Below are 21,011 nucleotides of genomic sequence, written 5' to 3' on the forward strand. Positions count from 1 at the left end.
CAGTAAATGTCCTACCCTGAGTTCTTGGCGTTCGTTTCCTGCGATCCCTGAACGCTGCCCCAGATTGCAGTGCCTCAAGTAGATTATCCATCACTCCTGTCTCGTCGCCCTCTGTGAATAGCAGAGGAAGTAAAATTAATCTCTTTGCAATTAAGGCTATAACACAGGGAAAAAATATGAAACGAAAAAATAGGGTCACATTTACATAAAACCACTAAATTAAAGACATATATTTTACTGTAATGAAAGCTGTCAGTTTCATGTTACACCATTGACTAGTTTGTTTATGAAGTTCTATTAAACAAAATTGATGCCAACCTCACTTGCTGTTCTTCTGACTTTAAGACCTTGTCTCCTGTATTATTGATGACATGTTCCATATGCAAATAAACAGGTGCTGATCAGAAACATCTTTTGCAGTCCTAAGTTCCTTTTGAAAGATCCCTACGCAAGCCTGCTTAGCAGAATTGATGCACATGAAGCAATTGGATACACTCATCAGCACCAGGTGAACTTCCCATAAGTTTTAATAAGGAGCAAAGACATCACTGCCATTCCATTCAGTATAGACAAGGAGCTCTTCCATACATGACCTTCACTCACTTTAATAGTAGGGGTATATACAATGGAACAAGCAAAACAAATTATTAATCTGCCACATATGTTGAAGTGAATGGGAAAGCAGGGAATTCATTTTTAGTCCTCTCAGGTACCAAGGTCACACTTTATACAACTGTTCTCTCTACCCCTCACCCATGTTAATACTTTAGGCAGATGCAATTATACTAAAACTTACTTATTCAAATAAAGAACCTGCAAATGAAGACCGACGAAAGGAACATAATGCTCCCCAAATCCATAGGCAGAAAATAATCCACCACTTTAAGCAGTGAGGGCTGGGGGGGGGGTGTCTTAAAATCTCTTTTATCCCTAGTATACTAAGGGAAGCTGGTTAAAATGATTTATTTAATTATTTGTGCAATCCTCACTTGCATGGTTAACACTTCATGTTTCAATTTGTTTTGTTAATAAGGTCTTGGAGAGGTATGTAATAATGCAAGACATACAGGGCAGAAACAGCTATAAGTAGTAGAAGACCAATGAACCATGATGCTTATTTTGTTCCTACCCACATTATAGGCTTATCTGCAAAAGCTAACTATATATATACTCTGAAAGCAAATAACAAGAGTTTGATATTATTATTGCTATTTTTATTCTGCCCATACCTATGGCCTGTCTGTAATCAAATACAATGTAACTTTACATCACTTTGATGCAACTTGGATTATTATGTTCAGCATACTGAACACCATTTAGTGAGACGAATAAAAGTAACATTATATATAAAGTTTACAAACATGCTTTCAGTCATACACACACATTATAGACTCATATATTTTAATGGGCATTAAACGTTCCTGCCTACCTGCCAAATTGCAGCCTATAAACATATGAATATTTCAAATAGAAATGATAGAAATGTTTACAGACATATACATAATCTGTACACACCTCCATTACAATTGTATTTACTTGTTCATTATGATGCGCTACAATGGTACAGTGGTGCCTCGCAAGACGAAAAGAATCCGTTCCGCAAGTCTCTTCGTCTTGCGGTTTTTTTCGTCTTGCGAAGCAAGCCCATTAGCGGATTAGCGCTATTAGCGGTTTAGCGGCTATTAGCAGCTATTAAAGGCTTAAGGGATTAGCGGATTAGCTGCTAAAAGGCTATTAGCGGCTATTAAAGTCTTAAGGGATTAGCGGATTAGCTGCTAAAAGGCTATTAGCGGTTTAGATCAGCTGATAAGCGGCTTAGATCAGCTGTTAAGCGGCTTAGCGAACAGCTGTTAAGCGGCTTAGGAAAAAGGGGGGGAGGAGGGAAAAAACCCCAGGAATCGCAAGACATTTTCGTCTTGCAAAGCAAGCCCATAGCAAATTCGTTTTGCGAAGCACCTCCAAAACGGAAAACCCTTTCGTCTAGCGGGTTTTCCGTCTTGCGAGGCATTCGTCTTGTGGGGCACCACTGTAATCTGTTTGAGCCGAAATGATGTAATGTTCTCCATGTCAGAAAGTACTATCTCAAAATGGAGACATGATCTTCATCTTTAGAAAAGCACTTGATATCACTTCCATGGGGAAAAGTGAACCACTTCAGAAAGCTGGTGAAATTGTATATCTGAACATTCATCCCCAAACACAAACACAAATCCTCCCAATACACAGAAAACAAGAATATCACCAAGATGACTAGTGTCAGTGCTGTTTTTCTAGAAAAAGAGATGCCGGAACTCACCATGAATAGCTCCCTTGTTCTCTTACAATGGCAATGGCACCAAGCAGGTGATCTCACACTTGCCTTTAGAAATTATAGTTCTATGAAGACTCTACCACCTGATTTTTTCAAGGTTTAGAAATCATTACTTACTCTTAGCAAACACCATTCTTTACTGAGGTTGAAAATCAATGGGAGTTGGGGGTTGGAAGTCAGTAATCTAAGAGTCATTGCATGCAAAATAGTAATAAAAGAGCCTTAGAGGGTGCATGTATATTTTCAGTTAGAGCATGATTCAGTTTGAACGCTTGTAAAAACTAATAAAAGGTGAACCCCAGAAACTAATAACCTGGAATCAGAAAGCTCCCTCACCACCTCCTGTTGAAAGGCCACAGAAATAGGAGGAGAAGCCATACCCAAGGCAGAAAATGAGAGGAACCTCCCAAACTGGAAAACCCAATTAAAGTTCCAAACCCTGACAGCCTCAACCCAACCTACCTGAGAGCAAGAGAGTAGACAGCAATACTTTTGCTGATCAGGTGAATAAGGTAGACCCAATATTAAGACACAGGGGGAACCAGGATGTAAGGGACAAAACTGGGCAGAAAAAATGGACTGAGAAGCAAAAACAAAAAGCCCGACTGACACCCTTCAGGTGCACACACAATCCCAGCACAGAATGGCACTCTTGTTTAAACGGCATATTGACAGGACCCTCCTGAAGCTGCTCCAACTTTCCAGTATACATGCAGCTGAAGCTATAAAAAAAATCAGGGAGAATGAGTGATCTCACTAACAGGAACAGTTCAAATGCCGTACTGATAAAAGTTTGGGTTGGATGTGGGTGATTTGGCCAGAGCAGAGAAAGATAGAATACCTGAGAACATGGAGCACAGCAGCAAAAAAAAAAAAAAAAAAAAAAAAAGCCTCAAGCGCTTGTGTTGAATGTGCCGTTGAGGAACACTTCAAAATGGCAGTCCTGCCCAAAGTTTACTGAGGGAAACAACAACTCTGTCCAGCCCTGCCGCAGCTATGAACCACACAGAAAAACCTCTATCAACTAAACTAAGCAGCTAGAAAGAATGCCCTGGGTGTAAAGTGCCCGAGCCCTGTGAGGGAAGAGGAGAAAAAGAAAAAGAAAAAAGAGAAGGACAACCTGAGGGAAACATTCAGTCACACCAAATCACTTACAACCCAAACAAAGAATCTAAACTAAAAGGATGAACACTTTTCACTATCAGTAAAAAGAAAACTTTTTTGCTCAAGCATACGATCAAGAAAACAAGCTTCTACCAAGCACTGCTCAGAACAAACCTGCAAACAGGTAGCCCTCCCCCTGGACAGGAGGACAGTAGAAGATAGGACCCTACTGGCCATCACTAGTGGGAAGTGTCATCCCAATCAGAGGAATTTCCTCCATCTGAATCCAGCAAAAGAACTTTGTTATGATTGCTTTTAGTGCATAACCAATAGCCCTCCAACTGTGAGGCTGCCTGAAGACATAACAGAAAGGTCACAACTGAGAGATTTTAACATGGACATGGATGGAAGAATGTACTATTACTTGGTATGGCGGTGGGAGTTAAAGGAGAAAAAGTTGGTATTAAAGAAAAAAACATGGTTGACATATACCAATAATAAAACAAATTGGGAACGCCTCTTGGAAGAAATGAAAGATTTTGAGATGCTGTGACTTTTACATTAATTTTCTATATCTTATTCTATAATGAAGAAGTTTAATAAAACCCTTACAAACTGAAAGCTGTCTTTTGCATCATCCTAATTTGTGGGGGCGGGACGCGGGTGGCGCTGTGGGTTAAACCACAGAGCCTAGGACTTGCCGATCAGAAGGTCGGCGGTTCAAATCCCCGTGACGGGGTGAGCTCCCGTTGCTCGGTCCCTGCTCCTGCCAACCTAGCAGTTTGAAAGCACGTCAAAGTGCAAGTAGATAAATAGGTACTGCTCCGGTGGGAAGGTTAACGGGGTTTCCGTGTGCTGCTCTGATTCGCCAGAAGTGGCTTAGTCATGCTGGCCACATGATCCGGAAGCTGTCTGCGGACAAACGCTGGCTCCCTCGGCCTATAGAGCGAGATGAGCGCGCAAACCCAGAGTTGGTCACAACTGGACCTAATGGTCAGGGGTCCCTTTACCTTTACCTTTAATTTGTCGGGATAATTTTAGAATAGTTCCTCACCACTCTAGAAAACTGCAGATGTAGGGAAATGGTGAATTATTGTATGTACAGTTTGGTAAATGGCTGCCTGTATTTGCCCCATGCAAAAACACTCCTGAAGGTAGAAGATCGCTCTTTTGCTAATGCTATGAGCTGCTGCTTCAGCAGAATAAATTCACAAGAGAAAGACATGACAGTCTTAAAAGACTGATAATCTGTGCTCAGAATCTGTTGCTGCAATTTATATTTCTTTCCTCACAAATGGTAGCTGGGAATGAAATAATGTTGAATTACTCTGTTCCATCTTAAAAAAAATACATGAAAATGTAATATTCATTTAAGTGTACTTTTCATACTAACAACCAGTCCTCTGCAAAGTGATTTTCTATTTAATGCCTCAAATGTCTTTTGGTATAATTTAGAAGCAAAGGGGGAAAATGGACTGAGGGCTAAATGCTAGAAGCACTTTTATAAGCTAGTTGCGTCACCACTAAACCTTGCTGCTAAATGTTGTTCTCTTAAAGTGGCATTTCCCAGTTCACAGCTACGCAACTCAGCCAATTTAGATATGTAAAAGACTCTGCTCTGCTACGCACCCAGTGATAGTTTTTAGCAATTTGTGCACGAACGGAACAAGCTGTTAAAGGTGGAGACGCAGGATGGTGCTCATCAGGCACACTAGGCTACCAAACCTAGTTTGGAAGATGTAACAGGGTTTAGTGAGTTGGAAGTATGTGGCAGAGAGTAGTGGGATGAGGGAGGCCAAGATGAATTAGGCTGGTGAAGAAGCATGGTGTCTCCCCTTCCTGCTGCAATAAGCTCCCTCCCTCTTTGTCTTCCAGAATCAGAAGAGGCATAAAAGGGGGAGGGGGGTTGGCTGCACACAAGCACAGTTTCCAATTGTTTGGAAAAAGCCCTGAGGAAGTAGGGACTTTCAGGCTTCGCAATTTATTTTCCTGGATGAAGACAAGAAGGAATAAGCTGCTCTCTTCATTAGCAATGGCATTCTATAAAGTTTGTGGGGATTATGTTTTTGCCAATAAACTCCATCTTTGAACTGTGTGATCACTGACCAGCACGCTCCTGTGACATATATGTACTTCTTGACTATTTCTGTTATGTAAATATTTTCATGTTCTAAGCCACCTTCAGCATTGTTATAATAATAATAATAATAATAATAATAATAATAATAATAATAATAATAATAATAATTTATTTATTTATTTATACCCCCGTGCAACTGGCTGAGTTTCTCCAGCCACTCTGGGCAGCTCCCAATCGAGTGTTAAAAATAATACAGCATTCAATATTAAAAACAGGGCTGCCTTCAGATGTCTTTTAAAGATAGGAAAGCTGCTTATTTCCTTCACATCTGAAGGGAGGGTGTTCCACAGGATGGGAGCCACTACTGATAAGGTCCTCTGTCTGGTTCCCTGTAACCTCACTTCTCGCAATGAGGGAACCACCAGAAGGCCCTCGGCACTGGATCTCAGTGTCCGGGCTGAATGATGGGGGTAGAGACGCTCCTTCAGGTATACAGGACTGAGGCCGTTTAGGGCTTTAAAAGTCAGCACCAACACCAACGGAAACATACTGGGAGCCAATGCAGATCTCTCAGGATCGGTGTTATGTGGTTCCGGCGGCCACTCCCAGTCACCAGTCTAGCTGCCACATTCTGGATTAATTGTAGTTTATGGGTCACCTTCAAAGGTAGCCCCATATAGAGCGCATTGCAGTAGTCCAAGCGGGAGATAACTAGAGCATGCACTACTCTGGCGAGACAGTCCGCAGGCAAGTAGGGTCTCAGGTAGGGTGGAGCTGGTAGACAGCTGCCCTGGACACAGAATTAACCTGCGCCTCCATGGACAGCTGTGAGTCCAAAATGACTCCCAGGCTGCACACCTGGTCCTTCAGGGGCACAGTTACCCCATTCAGGACCAGGGAGTCCCCCACACCCACCCGCCTCCTGTCCCCCCAAAAGTACTTCTGGCTTGTCAGGATTCAACCTCAATCTGTTAGCCACCATCCATCCTTCAACTGCCTCCAGACACTCACACAGGACCTTCACCGCCTTCACTGGTTCTGATTTAAAAGAAAGGTAGAGCTGGGTATCATCTGCATACTGCTGAACACCCAGCCCAAACCCCCTTGATGATCTCTCCCAGCGGCTTCATATAGATATTAAAAAGCATGGGGGAGAGGACAGAACCCTGAGGCACCCCACAAGTGACAACCCAGGGGTCTGAACACTCATCCCCCAACACCACTTTCTGAACACGGCCCAGGAGGAAGGAGCGGAACCACTGTATAACAGTGCCCCCAGCTCCCAGCCCCTCTAGACGGTCCAGAAGAAAGTTATGGTTGATGGTGTCAAAGGCCACTGAGAGATCCAGCAGAACTAGGAAACAGCTCTCATATTTATCAACCAGCGCGACCAAGGCAGTTTCAGTCCCATGGTGAGGCCTGAATCTTGATTGGAAGGTATCCAAATGGTCCACATCCTCCAGGTGTGCTTGGAGTTGATAAGCAACCACCCGCTCAATCACCTTGCCCAAGAATGGTAGACTTGAGACTGGGCTGTAGTTGGCCATATTGGCCAGGTCTAAAGATGTTTTTTTAAGAAGTGGTTTAATGACCGCCTCTTTCAGCAGGTCTGGGAAGGCTCCCTCGCAGAGGGAAGCATTCACCACCCCGCAGAGCCTACCCCCCAGCCCTTCCCGGCTTGTTTTTATTAGCCAGGATGGGCAAGGATCAAGGAGACAGTTGGTTGGTTTCACTAGTGCAAGCAGCCTGTCCACATCCTCGGAGGTAACAGATTGGAATTGATCCCATGTAACATGACCAGACAGGACTCCAGCACTCTCCCGCCCCTGCCCTGCTCCCACGGTGGCGTCTACCTCCTTCCAAATCTGAGTGAGTTTATCTGCAAAAAAACTTTGCAAAAGCATTGCAGGAGATTTTGGGGTCCCTACCAAGACCCAGTGACAAAGGTGGTTCCGATAGATTGCGAACCACCTGAAAGAGTCTCCTGTTGCTGTTTTCTGCAGATGCAATAGAGGCAGTGAAGAAGGTCTTCTGTCGCCATTGCCACTTGGTAGGCTCAATGTTGAGCTCTAGCCCGTGTCTGGTTTGATTCAGAATGAGTTTTCCACCACCAGAAACTATAGAAATATACAAATATTATGGTGATCGGCTTTCATCATGCAAGTGCTAATGCCTGCACCACCTATACTCATGCAGCAGGAAGTAATCCCTCCCACCATGCCAAAGCAAGGAAGAGGGAGCACCCCACCCTGTCATGGCTGTGATGGAACCACTGCTTTCTGCGATTCCAGGAGGGGACATTTTCAGCTCCGAGGGCCAAGTGGAGGTTCCCTCACCATGAGATGTGAGGTTACAGGGAACCAGGCAGGGGGCCTTTTTGGTAGTCTCACCTGCCCTGTGAAACACCTTCCCATCAGATGTCAATAAAATAAACAACTATCTGACTTTTAGAATACATCTGAAGGCAGCCCTGTTTGGGTTTCTAATGTTTAATGTTTTACTATGTTTGATGTTTTAATTTGTTGGAAGCCATCCAGAGTGGCTGGGGCAACCAAGTCAGTTGGGTGGCATATAAATAATAAGTTGTTGAAATTAATCCTCAACAAATGTAGCTGCTGAGGTAACCCTTATAATTCAGTTCTCGAGGCACAATTATGAATGCTTCCTTGATAAATGCCATCACCAAAACCTCAGATAAGCATTTGTGCTCAATGCAAATGTCTTATGATCTCCTTTGCAGTTAAGCCTGAAAGTATTATGATTGCTATTTGACAAGTGATAAGTGAAAAGGCCTCTTAATTCAGTAACTCAGTCAAAATCAGCAGTAAGTATTACAGTCAAACTATATAAATATATTATTTTACAAGCTCCTATTTTTATGTAGTATCCAGTCTTTCACTAGAATCCAAAAGTGTTAGCTCTTTCTTCCTAGAATATTAAGTCTTTTAATTCAAGCAGTAGGAATGAGGAAAAGAAAGCTGGCTGAGGCATATTCCAAGGCTCATTGACTTAAATAACTTCTTGCCAAAATTTTACTGTTCTTCAACACAGGGGACACTTAGGGTCTCTGCAGGAAACCTTTAATGGGCCATCTTGAAGAACAATATATGTGAGCAAATGTGCCATCATACTTTTGGTATATCTAAAAAGGTAAAGGTAAGGCACCCCTGACAGTTAAGTACAGTCGCGAACAACTCTGGGGTTGTGGCGCTCATCTTTCTTTACTGGCCGAGGGAGCCAATGTTTGTCCACAGACAGTTTTTCTGGGTCATGTGGCCAGCATGACTAAGCCGCTTCTGGCGAAACCAGAGCAGCGCACAGAAACGCTGTTTGCCTTCCTGCCGGAGCAGTACCTAATTATCTACTTGCACTTTGACGTGCTTTCGAACTGCTAGGTTGGTAGGAGCCGGGACCGAGCAATGGGAGCTCACCCCGTCGTGGGGATTCAAACCGCTGGCCTCCTGATCGGCAAGTCCTAGGCTCTGTGGTTTAGACTACAGTACCACCTGCATCCCTAGGCTTGGTATATCTAAGGTATACTAATTATATTTTTTCATAATACGGAGAGGAACACACTGCACAGTCAACATTAACATAGTGCATTCACACACCAGCAACTACTATATTCTTGAAGTCCTTAAATGTCTTCAGACCAGGACTCATCTTTAATTCCAATCTGCAACAGAGACTTAAAAAAAACCTTAAAATATTTGTCTTTCTGTTTTACTACTATTGTCCTTTCATTCCTCTTCCCTTAAAAAAAAAAAAAAAGCTAACAAGTTTCACCTGGTGATTCTTAGATAATGGATCCAGATTTACCAGCTGAAAGACAATGCTGTGGTCCAATAAGAAATGGTATATGTGCACACACACACACACACACAAACACTGGCACCTTCACTGGCCCAGTAGATCAGCTACCCTTGCGTCCAAAGGTGTGACATAATAAATAAATTCATATCCTACCTTTTACCCAAGGATCTCTAGGTGGCATATATGGTTCTCTTCCTCCCCCTTTAATCAACTATGTGAGGTAAGTTAGGCTGAGAGACTGTGACTGGTGCAAGGTCACCCAGTGACTTTCATGGCTGAACAGGGATTTAGCACCAGCCTTCCAGGTCTAATTACTACTAACCACTACTGGGCATGAAACTGTACTCATAATCTCTTCATGCTTTTAAAATATATATCCTTAACCATTCATTTGGATTTTGTGTGCAAAGGTAGGCCAGTTAAGTGGTGTGAAATTTTTAGGCAGAATATAGAATTAACCAAAATATTGCAGAAACTGTTTGTAATTTTTAACCCATCTATTAACACTTTGTATGCTTGCATCCCAAATTGTATGCTGTCCATTATACTTCTTATACTGTACCTTATCTGCTTCTCTTTTTCAAGATGATAATGACAACAGCATGCATTGGCACCGAAAAAAATGACATCACCATCCAACAGCTGCTAGCCTTGGGCTACATTTAATTTGACACCTGGTAAGTACTTCTGAAAAATCCCCCAAATGACTTTAAATACACTGGGAAAGCATTGCTATTTTTAGAAAATGGCAATCTGTCCTAATTTTGTTCATACACTTTTCTTAACAACTTTACAAAGTTTGGTATGAACAAGACTGAGCTAGTACTAGAGCATTACTTTGCATTACATTTTGTGTGTGTGTGTGTGTGTGTGTGTGTGTACACATTTAAATGGTAGGAAGGTTAAAAGTGATTTGTAGCTTTTGGGATTTGTCATCTCCTTTCAGGAAGCCATTTCATGGTCAAGTATTCCTATACTCCATACCCACAAAGAAAATGCTTCATCTACAAGGGATCATCTTTAGGGCCTTATGAAATCATTTGGTTGTATTCTTTGTTTGTACTCTTTTCTACAGGCTTCAATCACATTCTTGTACCATTTCTTGATTAGGGTCTTGACATAATTGCCCAAATGGATGGAAGCAATGGATAGTCTTGTAGTAGCTTCTTAATTATGTACTACATGACACTAGCAACCACATGGGAAGCAAGTCATCTGTAGCCTTCAGCAAAGCTGTTCAGAACTACTGTACCAAGTTAGCTACTTGTAAGCAGTGTTTTTTTCGGGGGGGGGGGCGCAGGTGTATGCATACCCCTAAACATTATGTGAATCTAAGTTTGGCCTCATTAAGGGGCAGTATTTCAATATGACTAGGAAAATGAGAGTACCCCTAAACATTTTTTTAAAGAAAAAAAGCACTGATTATAAACCTAGTACAGTACAAAGATGGTAACTAATTGGGTGCAGTTACAGCGAAGAAGATACTACCTGCCTATAACATTAATAACTACTACAAGTAAACTTTTAAGTGGCTAGCACATAGATTACAGTCATCTAAAACCACCACTTGCCACAATTTCATTGCTAACTAAATGTATCCTGAATGCTAAATAAATAACCTTCAGAACCAGGTTTTCTAGTAAGCATTTTTCTCCAAAAATAGTGAATAATACTCACTTTTTAATTAAAACACAGCAAGTTGTGCCAGTGCAAATAAGTGAAGCTATACCTCGCATCAGTTTGTAAAAGAAGGTGAATAATTAGCAGATTGCTTATGATACGTCTAGGATCAGGTTAACATATTGAGAAAGAGTTGGCAAGATACAGATATGGTTCATTTTTAAAGAAATGAACACTTTCTTCAGAATTAAAATATGTTTTTCAAAGTTTTCCTGATTAAAAAATGCTTAATTTAAATGTTCAGCATTATCTCAAGTGGATCTTTCAGAACTGACCTAGGTTCTTCTTTTTTTCAACCATGCAGAACACAAATACATTGGTATAAAACAGAAATAGAAGTTGGGTTATATGAATGTGGAGAACAATTGAAGGTGACAATGGATGCGGAGTACTGTATGCAAAAATGATCATTCAAAAGTAATTAAACTGTAATATAATTAAAACAACATAAAAAGCAACTATACTAAAATAGCTAATAATTTAAAGAATAGTATGGAAATTATACAAAGGTCAGATGCAAAGTCCAGGAATGATAGAAAACTATCATAAAAACTAATGCTGAAAGGTAGCATGTTTTATATAAAAAATAAAACTTTAAAAATAAGAAAATAGGCATCAGGATTCATCAAGACATTCAGTGACATGCTATACCCAAAATCCTGCCTTAATGAAAAATTTCTTTTGCTTCTCAGCCTTGCTCTTTATCTCTTGCCATGCTGATAATACATAACTCAGGGGGTCAGCAAACTTTTTCAGTAGGGGGCCAGTCCACTGTCCCTAAGACCAGCAGGGGGCCGGACTATATTTTTTGGGGGGGAAGAATGAATTCCTATGCCCCACAAATAACCCAGAGATGCCTTTTAAATAAAAGGACATATTCTACTCATGTAAAACCACAATGATTCCTGGACCATCTGTTGGCCGGATTTAGAAGGCGATTGGGCTGGATCCGGCCTTAGTTTGCCAACCCATGCAATAGAGAATTCTGGTTTGTTTGTTTTATTCCAACTCCACCATTACTAGACTGCATTTGATTACAATAAAACCATCATGTTTTTCTGTTGGTGGTAATTTTTCCTCAATCACCCGAGAGCTTGTGGTTGAAAGGGTGTACTGTACCTTTACTGTAAGTCTTTATGTGTCTAATTCAACAAAAGAGTCGAATTGGTTTCCTATTTTTATGCAGAAAATTGGGGGGGGGGGGCAATGTTATTTCTCCCTGTTTCTCCCTGAAATTTCCCTGCCAAATGACTGAGTAAAGGTAAAGGTAAAGGTACCCCTGCCCGTACGGGCCAGTCTTGACACACTCTAGGGTTGTGCGCCCATCTCACTCAAGAGGCCGAGGGCCAGCGCTGTCCGAAGACACTTCCGGGTCACGTGTTCTAAACAGCTGTGGGAGCTTGTCTCATCTAGTTTCATAATCTAATACAAATTCTGAGAGATAGCCAATTTGTTTTCAGAAATATGTTTGTATTACATCTATATTATAGTCCAACAAACTTAAGAAAAACAAGCTAATCATCACAGTGCTTGCATCCTTTTAGTGTTACTTGCCTGATCTTCCTGCAAAGACTACCATACCCCCATTAAATAACTTGAGAAACAGACTGGATACTAGAACTCACACTGGGTCGCCATGCTTGCTTTTCTGTGCATAATTTCATTACCATACTTACAATGACATAAGAAAGGCTAGTTTCATCACGGACCCCTTTAAAACCTTGGGGTTACTGTCTAAGAACAGACTTCCCTTTCATATCTGTGCCTTTTAGAACAGCCTCCATTGAGACTAGGGCACCATAGAGAATGTGTGTTCAGTCATCTTTGCCAATTATTTTGTTTTTGGGGCTTCAGGACCAATATCCTTTGTATGATCTTGATTTCTTCTGATTCCGTGAGCTCTGTGGCTTATCCTCTCTTAACCCTGCAGGAGCACACTGAGAAAACAGCCGCTTTAAAGTACTATTGGCAGCAATAAGAACAAAGCTGCTGCATGCACACCCCCTAAAAGAGATTAGATTATTTTCATGCAACCCTAAATTTAGTGTCTCTCCTAGCAATGTTTAGATTAGCAATGTTTTACACCAAATGTGAAAAGCCCTTAAGGACCACTTTACATGGGTCCATTGTGATTCTTGAAATAGCAGGATATTCCTATTTATGACCATGTCTGGGAAATGGGCAGCTTGAATCCTGCAGCGTCACAGGGGTGAACTGGATTTCCAGTGGCACACAATATTCCTGTCTCGTTAGGTAAACCGTCTTAATGCCCAGGAATGGAAGCCACAAAAAAGCTAACCAAAACTTATTTCGCATGGTATATAACAGGGGTGTCTAACTCCCAGTTCAGGAATCTGATCTGGTCCCCAAGGATTATTTTCCCCCCAGAACCCGCTGATGTTGGCTGCAAAGGCACCTAGCTAGGATGGGCAAAGCTGAGTCCCCTATTGGAGATGCAAACTGTCCCCTCTCCCCAGCCAGCAGATTGCTCATTTGATGAGCAGAGAGAAATTTACAGCCCCCCACTCAGCTGATCTGCATGAATTAGCTGAGGAGGGATGCATGCCTGTGTGTATGCCCAAGGCTCTATATGCCTTTTGTGTGAGGGCTTGGTATGCAAGAGTGTGTACTGGACACACCGTTATACTGCCACAGTTGCCACTAGCATGCAGGCATGGAGAATTGGCCATGGTTAAATGTAGCCCTCATGACAAAAAACAAAGCAAAAAAAACCAACACAAAACCAAAGAATCCTGCTATATAACCTTTGGACTGTGTTTACCCTTCAAAAACACATTGAAAATCATTCTTTGAACTTTGGATAGCATTACAGTAACAAAGGAATAATTCATTTGTTTCTTTAAAAATATAACTAGCTTTTAGCATACGTATAAAGTAAAGGTAAAGAGATCCCTGACCATTAGGTCCAGTCACGCATGACTCTGGGGTTGCGGCGCTCATCTCACTTTACTGACCAAGGGAGCTGGCGTACAGCTTCCGGGTCATGTGGCCAGCATGACTAAGGTGCTTCTGGCGAACCAGAGCAGCACACTGGCCTTCCTTCCAGAGCGGTACCTATTTATGTCCTTGCACTTTGACGTGCTTTCAAACTGCTAGGTTGGCATATAAAGTAGCCAAGTTTATTTGCCTAGTTTTCCTGGAGATTGAAAATAAGATGCAGGCTTGCATTCCTGAAGCATTGTTGTTGTTTGTTTTTTATACCACTTTGAATTGTTCTTACATCTAGATTTAAGTATTTTCTAGGACTTCAGGGTTACGTTTTGCAATATAAAAGAAGCAGGTGAAAATACCATATTCGTACACTGGACTGTTTTCAGAAGATGTGCAACATCCAAAAACACCATATTAATTTAGCAGAATTAAAAATAAGAATGGATAATAACATTTCAGGTGCAGGTTTTCATAATGAACACATCTTCTAAAGTAAGTTGAGAAAAATATCTCAGTCTACTGCTATACATTGGTAGAGTTCACCACTCTACTTTTATATTATAATAAGCAAATTCCAATGTGTATAAGTTAGAATACAGGAATTTTAAATCCATGGATAAAGACTTCCCAATGTTTTTCTTCTCTTCGCATAAATAAAACTGATCACACATTCTTACAGCACATAATTCAATAATTAAGGAATCTCTGCTTAAGTAATATAAGGAATTTCTAGACTGATGAAGAGAAAGCTGCAGATATTCTATTAAAAATATCGAATTGATACTATCAAGTTGAAATCTACTGAAATCATTGTCAAAAGTCTATTTCTTAAATAGAATAAATCTGTGTAGTTGCAAATTGGGATTGTCACTTGTGGCTTTCTCTGTGATACTGCTCAAAGTTCTCATTTCTTCATTTATAGAAAAGTGGTAATGTAAGCCAACAGATGGAATTATTACCTTTCTTTGAGTTTGATGCATTCTGTAACATTTTTTTTTTAAATGAAGCACAACTCTGGCTTGTGTGCCATAAGTGACATTGCAACTTTCTGTCTATTACTGTTTGGTTTACAATGCCACTTTAATGTAAGCTTGCAAAACCAGTGCCCCACTAAACCAAATATATGATGCAAACTCATTTTTTTGCAGTCCCAGACAGGGAGCAAAACCAGGAAGCTTCCTGAGATCCTGATGCAAGTGCCTGTGTTGAAATGTGTGCAAGTATAGCTCAACTCATCTAACAAAGAAGTTTCAAAAAGTGAAGAAAGATACAGCCAACAGATATGTTTCCCCCATTTAGTGAAAGCTCTTTGTGGCATCTTGTGGACTTATGAAAGTATTTCTGTGCAGAGAGAGTATCTGGCATTTTACTGTCAAGTTGCATGGGAAGAAAGGGAGGTGAACATGAAACAGGTGTCCCAGGATGCCTTCAGGAGCTGATGAGAAGCTCTCTCAGGAGCACTCTGAATGAAAGCTAAGCAGACAGAAATAAGCAAAGGGACTTAACTTGCAGTGGAGCATCTGTACTATAAAGTGTGTGGAAGTAACACCTATGGTTCAATAAAGATGCAATCTACTGCTTCCTTACCTTCCTTCAAAGGTACTCGCTACAATGCATTTCCCTACTCCTAACCTAGATTATTTCCAGACTATTTTCATGTGTAAAAATATTCACTTTATACGTGTGTGTGTGTGAGAGAGAGAGAGAGAGAGAGAGAGCGCAAATGACAAGGCTTTACAAGTTGTACATGATCCTGTATAAGATCACAAAATTGCACAAAACCTAAAAAACATTTAAGGCTAATTCCATACACAGAAATGGAACCATCAGATACTCATACACCAACCTGTGCAATCCAGACTAACATGTGCCACAAGAAGAGAGAAACTACTGCAAGGAGTGCCTACAGAGCAATTGCTCAAGTGAAGGCAAGGTTAGCGGGCACAAAGCAATGTTGTGTCCATAATGTTTCTATGCCTGCTATACTGTTCTCTCTCAGTTGTTCTTCTTGAAAGACACAGTCCAACGTGCCACTTATCAGTTTTTAGAACACATTTGTGAAATGCTCTCCCCCCAGGGAGGGTAAAGATATGTAATGAAGGCGCCAGAAGAAAACATTCCTCTTTAACCAAGCCTTTGGCTGACTGAACATTCCATGACCTTTTAAATGGAGGTGGGCATTATTCATTTGTTTTGCTTTTGTTTTATTGTGTATTTTGTATTTTTATGTTTGGATGTGATCTTCAGATAAAGGATGGTATACAAATTTTATTAATAATGATAATAATACAAAATTGTGTTTCTGTGACAGCCAACACTATACCCCGCCTATGGAGTCCATTTGGTGCATTCTGCTACTAATAATCAGGTGTAAAGTAGAGAAGTATAGAGAAAACAAGTGATGTCTAGGCATCTTAGAATCAGATAATTATTTACAAACGGCTTAGGTGCATGGTAAAACTAAAGTTTATGCTGTGAACATTGTCTCTTCTATCTTCTAATGCTGTGGTAATGGGGTGTATCAGTTGTATGCATCCGTAAGCAGAAGGCAATACTGAGAAATTTAGCTATAACTAGGGTTTCTTTGCACTGGACTGTTAAAAAGGCATGAACATGTTGCATTCATTGTGTAAAGGGCTATCAGGGCCACCCCAGTACATTTTGGCACCCGTGGCAAACCACAAAATGACACCCTCCCTCCCCCACTCCCCACCAGAGAACAATGAGTGAGTGAAGATCGAGATCATGAATGGGGTTGGGTAAAGATTTACATTGGGAATAAGGGTGGGAAAAAAGCATCAGCACCTCCTATTCACCAAGAAGCCACTGTAAAGATGGCATGAGAGGGGGGTTGCCAAGGAGGCATGGATTCAGCCTCCAAGGAATGCTGTTGATGCCACTGTGGCAGTGGCAGCAGGCAATTCATTCCTGGGAGGCTGGATCTGCTGTACCTGTGAATCCTATTGCCTCATGGGTGGGGCCAACCTAGAGTACAGGGAAGCTATTAGCAATGATGTCATTGTTAATATTAATATATATATGAGCTTATTAAGTGACTTGTGATTCAGCTTTTGGGATTCAAATTTTTTTCCAAAAGCAAAGTACCTTGACATCCCAGATAGCTGTCAGCCCCCTGTAATGAACTCCATTCCACTGTCTTCATCTGTGCTAAGGGAATGTTAATATACCTTTCAAAACAATTAAATCAATACTAATTGTGACTGAAGCAGTTCATTCTTCCATTTATCCTTGCACTGCTAGTTAAAAAGTAATTTTAATTGTCATGGTAATCAGATATAATGGAGACATTAAATAACATTTGCATCAAAATTACTGCCATCGAATTTGCTCTTCTTAAAAGGCTATGCATTTATTGTCCCCCCCCCCACTCCATACACACACACACACACACACACACACACACACACACAATTGTTATGTATGCTGAGTTACACATATAGTTCACTATAGCAGATATTCAGATCAAATGTGCACTTGTTAACAGGAAGGCTGTTAAAAGTGTTTCAAATTCTTGCCATTATTCAATCCTTTCCCTGGCCATTGGACTGCCAGATGAGATCGTTTCTTATATGTCCTTTGACAAAAAGATGCTAACGGGCAATTAACCCCTTTTGAACATAGCACATTATGTAAAGCAACTCAGCTTTACATTACACAATTTTTTTATTAATGCCTCCTTTAGGGTCCAGTGTCAAAAAGTCATGGTGGATATCTAATTAGGACATAGAGATAGATGATAAGCAGTGGAATACTCTATGGAAAAAGCCTCCATACAGGTCTTTGTCAGCTCAAACTTTGTTTAATGTTAGTACATGGCTGGCACCTTACTCTGCAACAGCTTCTGTTTGTGCACCTAGGTATATTATCAGAGGGGCTGCCACACAGTTGGCACCTATAAGCACATGTGGTAGGATGTCCTAAGGTTGAATTTTGGAATAAGGTGTTTTCTGAAATCTCTTTAATAACTAACTAAACTTTTGATGCATCTTTCTCCTCGTGCTTTTGAAACTATATATGGAAACAGAACAGGACTTGGAATGTAAGTCACAACAGCAGCCCAGAGCTCCACTGCCAAATCCTGGAAGCTCTTCAATCTTAATAATTTGGATTGCTGATAATCTAGTCTGGCAACTTGGCTGCCTTGAAAATATATCTCATGAACTAAAGGTTTCTAAAGGGAGGATATCAGAATACTGGGTTTTTTAAATTGTTTTTGCTATATGACATGATTTATTTCTTATACGAATATAGCCACTCAATGTCATCTAAGACTTTATATAAACATTGTCCTCAATAAAGATGTAATTCACAGGTGAAGAATACTTTTATTTTTCCATATCTCATTTGTAAAAGGGAATCTTTGTATGATTCAATACTTCATTATTCATTTTGTAATCCAGCCAGTAATGCTTTAAGGTTATTTTTTTTATTACTTGTTTTCTTTACTTCTGTTATGTTTGTAGTTTTTAACAAAATCAACAAAATATTAAAAGTGGGGAGAAATTCAAAGTGGAAGTAAAATAAATAGCAAAATTTAAACATGGAAATGGTCGGAACATAGTGTCATTTTGCTGTCAGGCATGGAATGTCCAGAGTGACACTGACAAGTTAGGGAAAGTTATGTCAATCAGTCCTACATCTCTCAGGTACTCCTAGGTGTGCACCAAATGAGGCAGTTGCTGCAACAAAGAGGCCCCACACTCAACCTCTGCTTATGTCTCTCCCCTTTCTGAGCTACGCCTGGGTGTAACCTTTGCTCCTCCCGCTTCAATCTCTTCTTGTTCTGGGAGACAGTGGAGAAGGAAAGGTGGGGGCAAGAGGAGGAGGAGGTGTGAAAGCCCATAGCCCAACCTATCTCTTTCTCCTCAACAGGTAATATAAATTGGGAAGGGTAAAAAACAAGCAAGGGGCTATGCTTTGTGATAGGCATCATACAAACAATAGCTACAGCATTAGAGAAAAGCTTGGGTGCAGCAGCATGTATTCTTTTCTCTTTTTTAGAGCCTTGAGTCAAACAGCAAACCACTAGCTCATTTGTGCAATATTAGACTATGAATCTAAGGTGCTGCCTTTCTCTAAAATAGAAAAAAGATACTTTAATGTGCAATGTTTTTATTCCAAAACTCATCTAATTGGTTCAAATTCTGAGAAGTCCTGTTGCCTCAATTCACCCTAATTATAAGGCTTGTTCTACCATTCAACTAATACACCTTGGCATCTTACATAAGATTTGTCAAGAGAGAAATGTTGTTATTTTTGCTAGAACTGAATCCTGTCAGATTTGCTCACTGGGTAGAAAAGACAAGTCACAGTCACACACTGAGCATTTTTATGTGTTTTATGATTGGGATGGATTAAGCTCTGCCTCACAACAGAACTGAAATGATCACAGAAGGGAGAACAGCAAACTGCAGGGTGAAGTAATCTCTCGTTCAATCTAATTCATATTTGTGTCATCTCTCTTCTCCGTTTCAGGAACCCAAAGGGATGGAAAATAAAGCATGCATTTCAACTGTCTTTTGGAACTCTGCAAAGCACAGATATTAGGGGCCTATTGATTCTTCCTCTCCTTTCCTTCCTGCGCCCATTCTCACAGAATGCTGATGTACACATTATAGTGTCATTTCAACTAACCAGAAATCTTAACGTAAGGTTTTCTTTATCATATCCAATTGTCAATCTGTAGTGAGGCTTGCAGCTGAACCAGCTCTTGAAAGAGCACTGCTGAGAGCGCATCCATTTATAATGGGAAACCTTCAAACTATAGAAGAGAGATGTTAACTGCTGCACACCCACTATTATAAAGATGTTTGTAGAATAAAAAAATTAAAACACTGCAGTGATTTTTAGAACAAGTAAATCCATTTAAAAACACACACATTTAACTGTACCAAAGGAAAACAAGTCAATAACTCAATACAAAATGCTTTGGAAAAGACTGTAAGAAATGGCAGTAGAAGAAGGAACAAAAGAACTAGACATGGAGAAGATGCCTGGACATGCTATCTCTTTCTGCACCTTTAATGCAGCAATTAAGTCTTTTTTACAACTGAGAGTGGTCTTAACCAGATCAGATCTATTACAAATGCTTACTTACCTTTATTCATGTCAATCAGTTGCTTCTTCTTCTGTTGCCGCTCCAGTTTCTCACGTTCTGCTTTCTCTTTAGCTAGCTTGGCTCTCTTAATTTTCTCCTCCATCTCTCTTCTCTTGTTATTTTCCTTCAGTGCCTCCTGCATTAGGAAAGTGAAACACAGTGTTTTTCCATTACTTATGCACAGCAAATTGAGAAAACCTTGTTTGTGTATAGACCTGAGTTGTATTTTAGTTGCCTGGAGAAAGATCATGTCGCCTTTGAAGGTGCCAGGTGAAAAACAGTTTTCTAACTAACAATAAAAAAAACATCCCTTCAAGTCTTTGTGCCTTTCAGTCTGAAAATTTTTTGACATACAAGCCTATCCAGAACAGAAATTCAAAGTAATGGAAAATAAATGCCTATGTTACAAAATTATTAATGGATGACACCTTGAGCAAGTGAACAAGTCCCCCATCAAGTACAGATAAACTTCAAAGTGAAGTTCAGAAATACATTGTGCCCACTCAACCAACAGACACTTGGTATTAATCTACTATGGCATACCTCCAAAGGAAACAAAAGAACATGTAGCAGTCCATACATGCCTAAGAAAATGTACAACTTCTGTATCCTGACTATGGTTTCAATATAGCAGAAACATGGAAATATCTTCCTAATGCAAATTTCTTTCTTTGGAAACTTACATTTGATGAAGTTTTAAATCAACAAAAACATTGCTAGTTTTTCAAATGAGTTGTAACCACTATCAAACAGTTTTCTTTTGGAATGTGTCTAACTAGTGCACATCACAAACAATAATTTGAAATGAAAAGACAACTAATAAGTTTAATTATATACAAAACCATCTTTGGGGATCTAGCAGGCAATTATGACCAGACACATGTGTGGTTGTGTTTTTTTGGGGGGGGGGGTTGCTCTTAGGTCCTGGAATTAAACCTTTTAAAATACACATA

General features: G+C 40.4%; 1 protein-coding gene across 1 annotated transcript in view; it reads right to left on the reverse strand.

The window, feature by feature from the left end:
• DIAPH2 (diaphanous related formin 2) overlaps positions 1 to 21,011 on the reverse strand; it is a 334,973-nt gene that overhangs the window by 87,560 nt on the left and 226,402 nt on the right. Inside the window, exons 25-26 of the mRNA XM_083422248.1 lie at positions 20,059 to 20,194; positions 16 to 111 (exon numbers count right to left, since the gene is read on the reverse strand). Coding sequence (XP_083278374.1) covers positions 16 to 111; positions 20,059 to 20,194 — 232 coding nt within the window. The remainder of the gene's footprint in view (positions 1 to 15; positions 112 to 20,058; positions 20,195 to 21,011) is intronic.

The sequence above is a fragment of the Podarcis tiliguerta genome (assembly GCF_965153285.1).
Source record: "Podarcis tiliguerta genome assembly, chromosome: Z".
Classification (NCBI taxonomy): domain Eukaryota; kingdom Metazoa; phylum Chordata; class Lepidosauria; order Squamata; family Lacertidae; genus Podarcis; species Podarcis tiliguerta.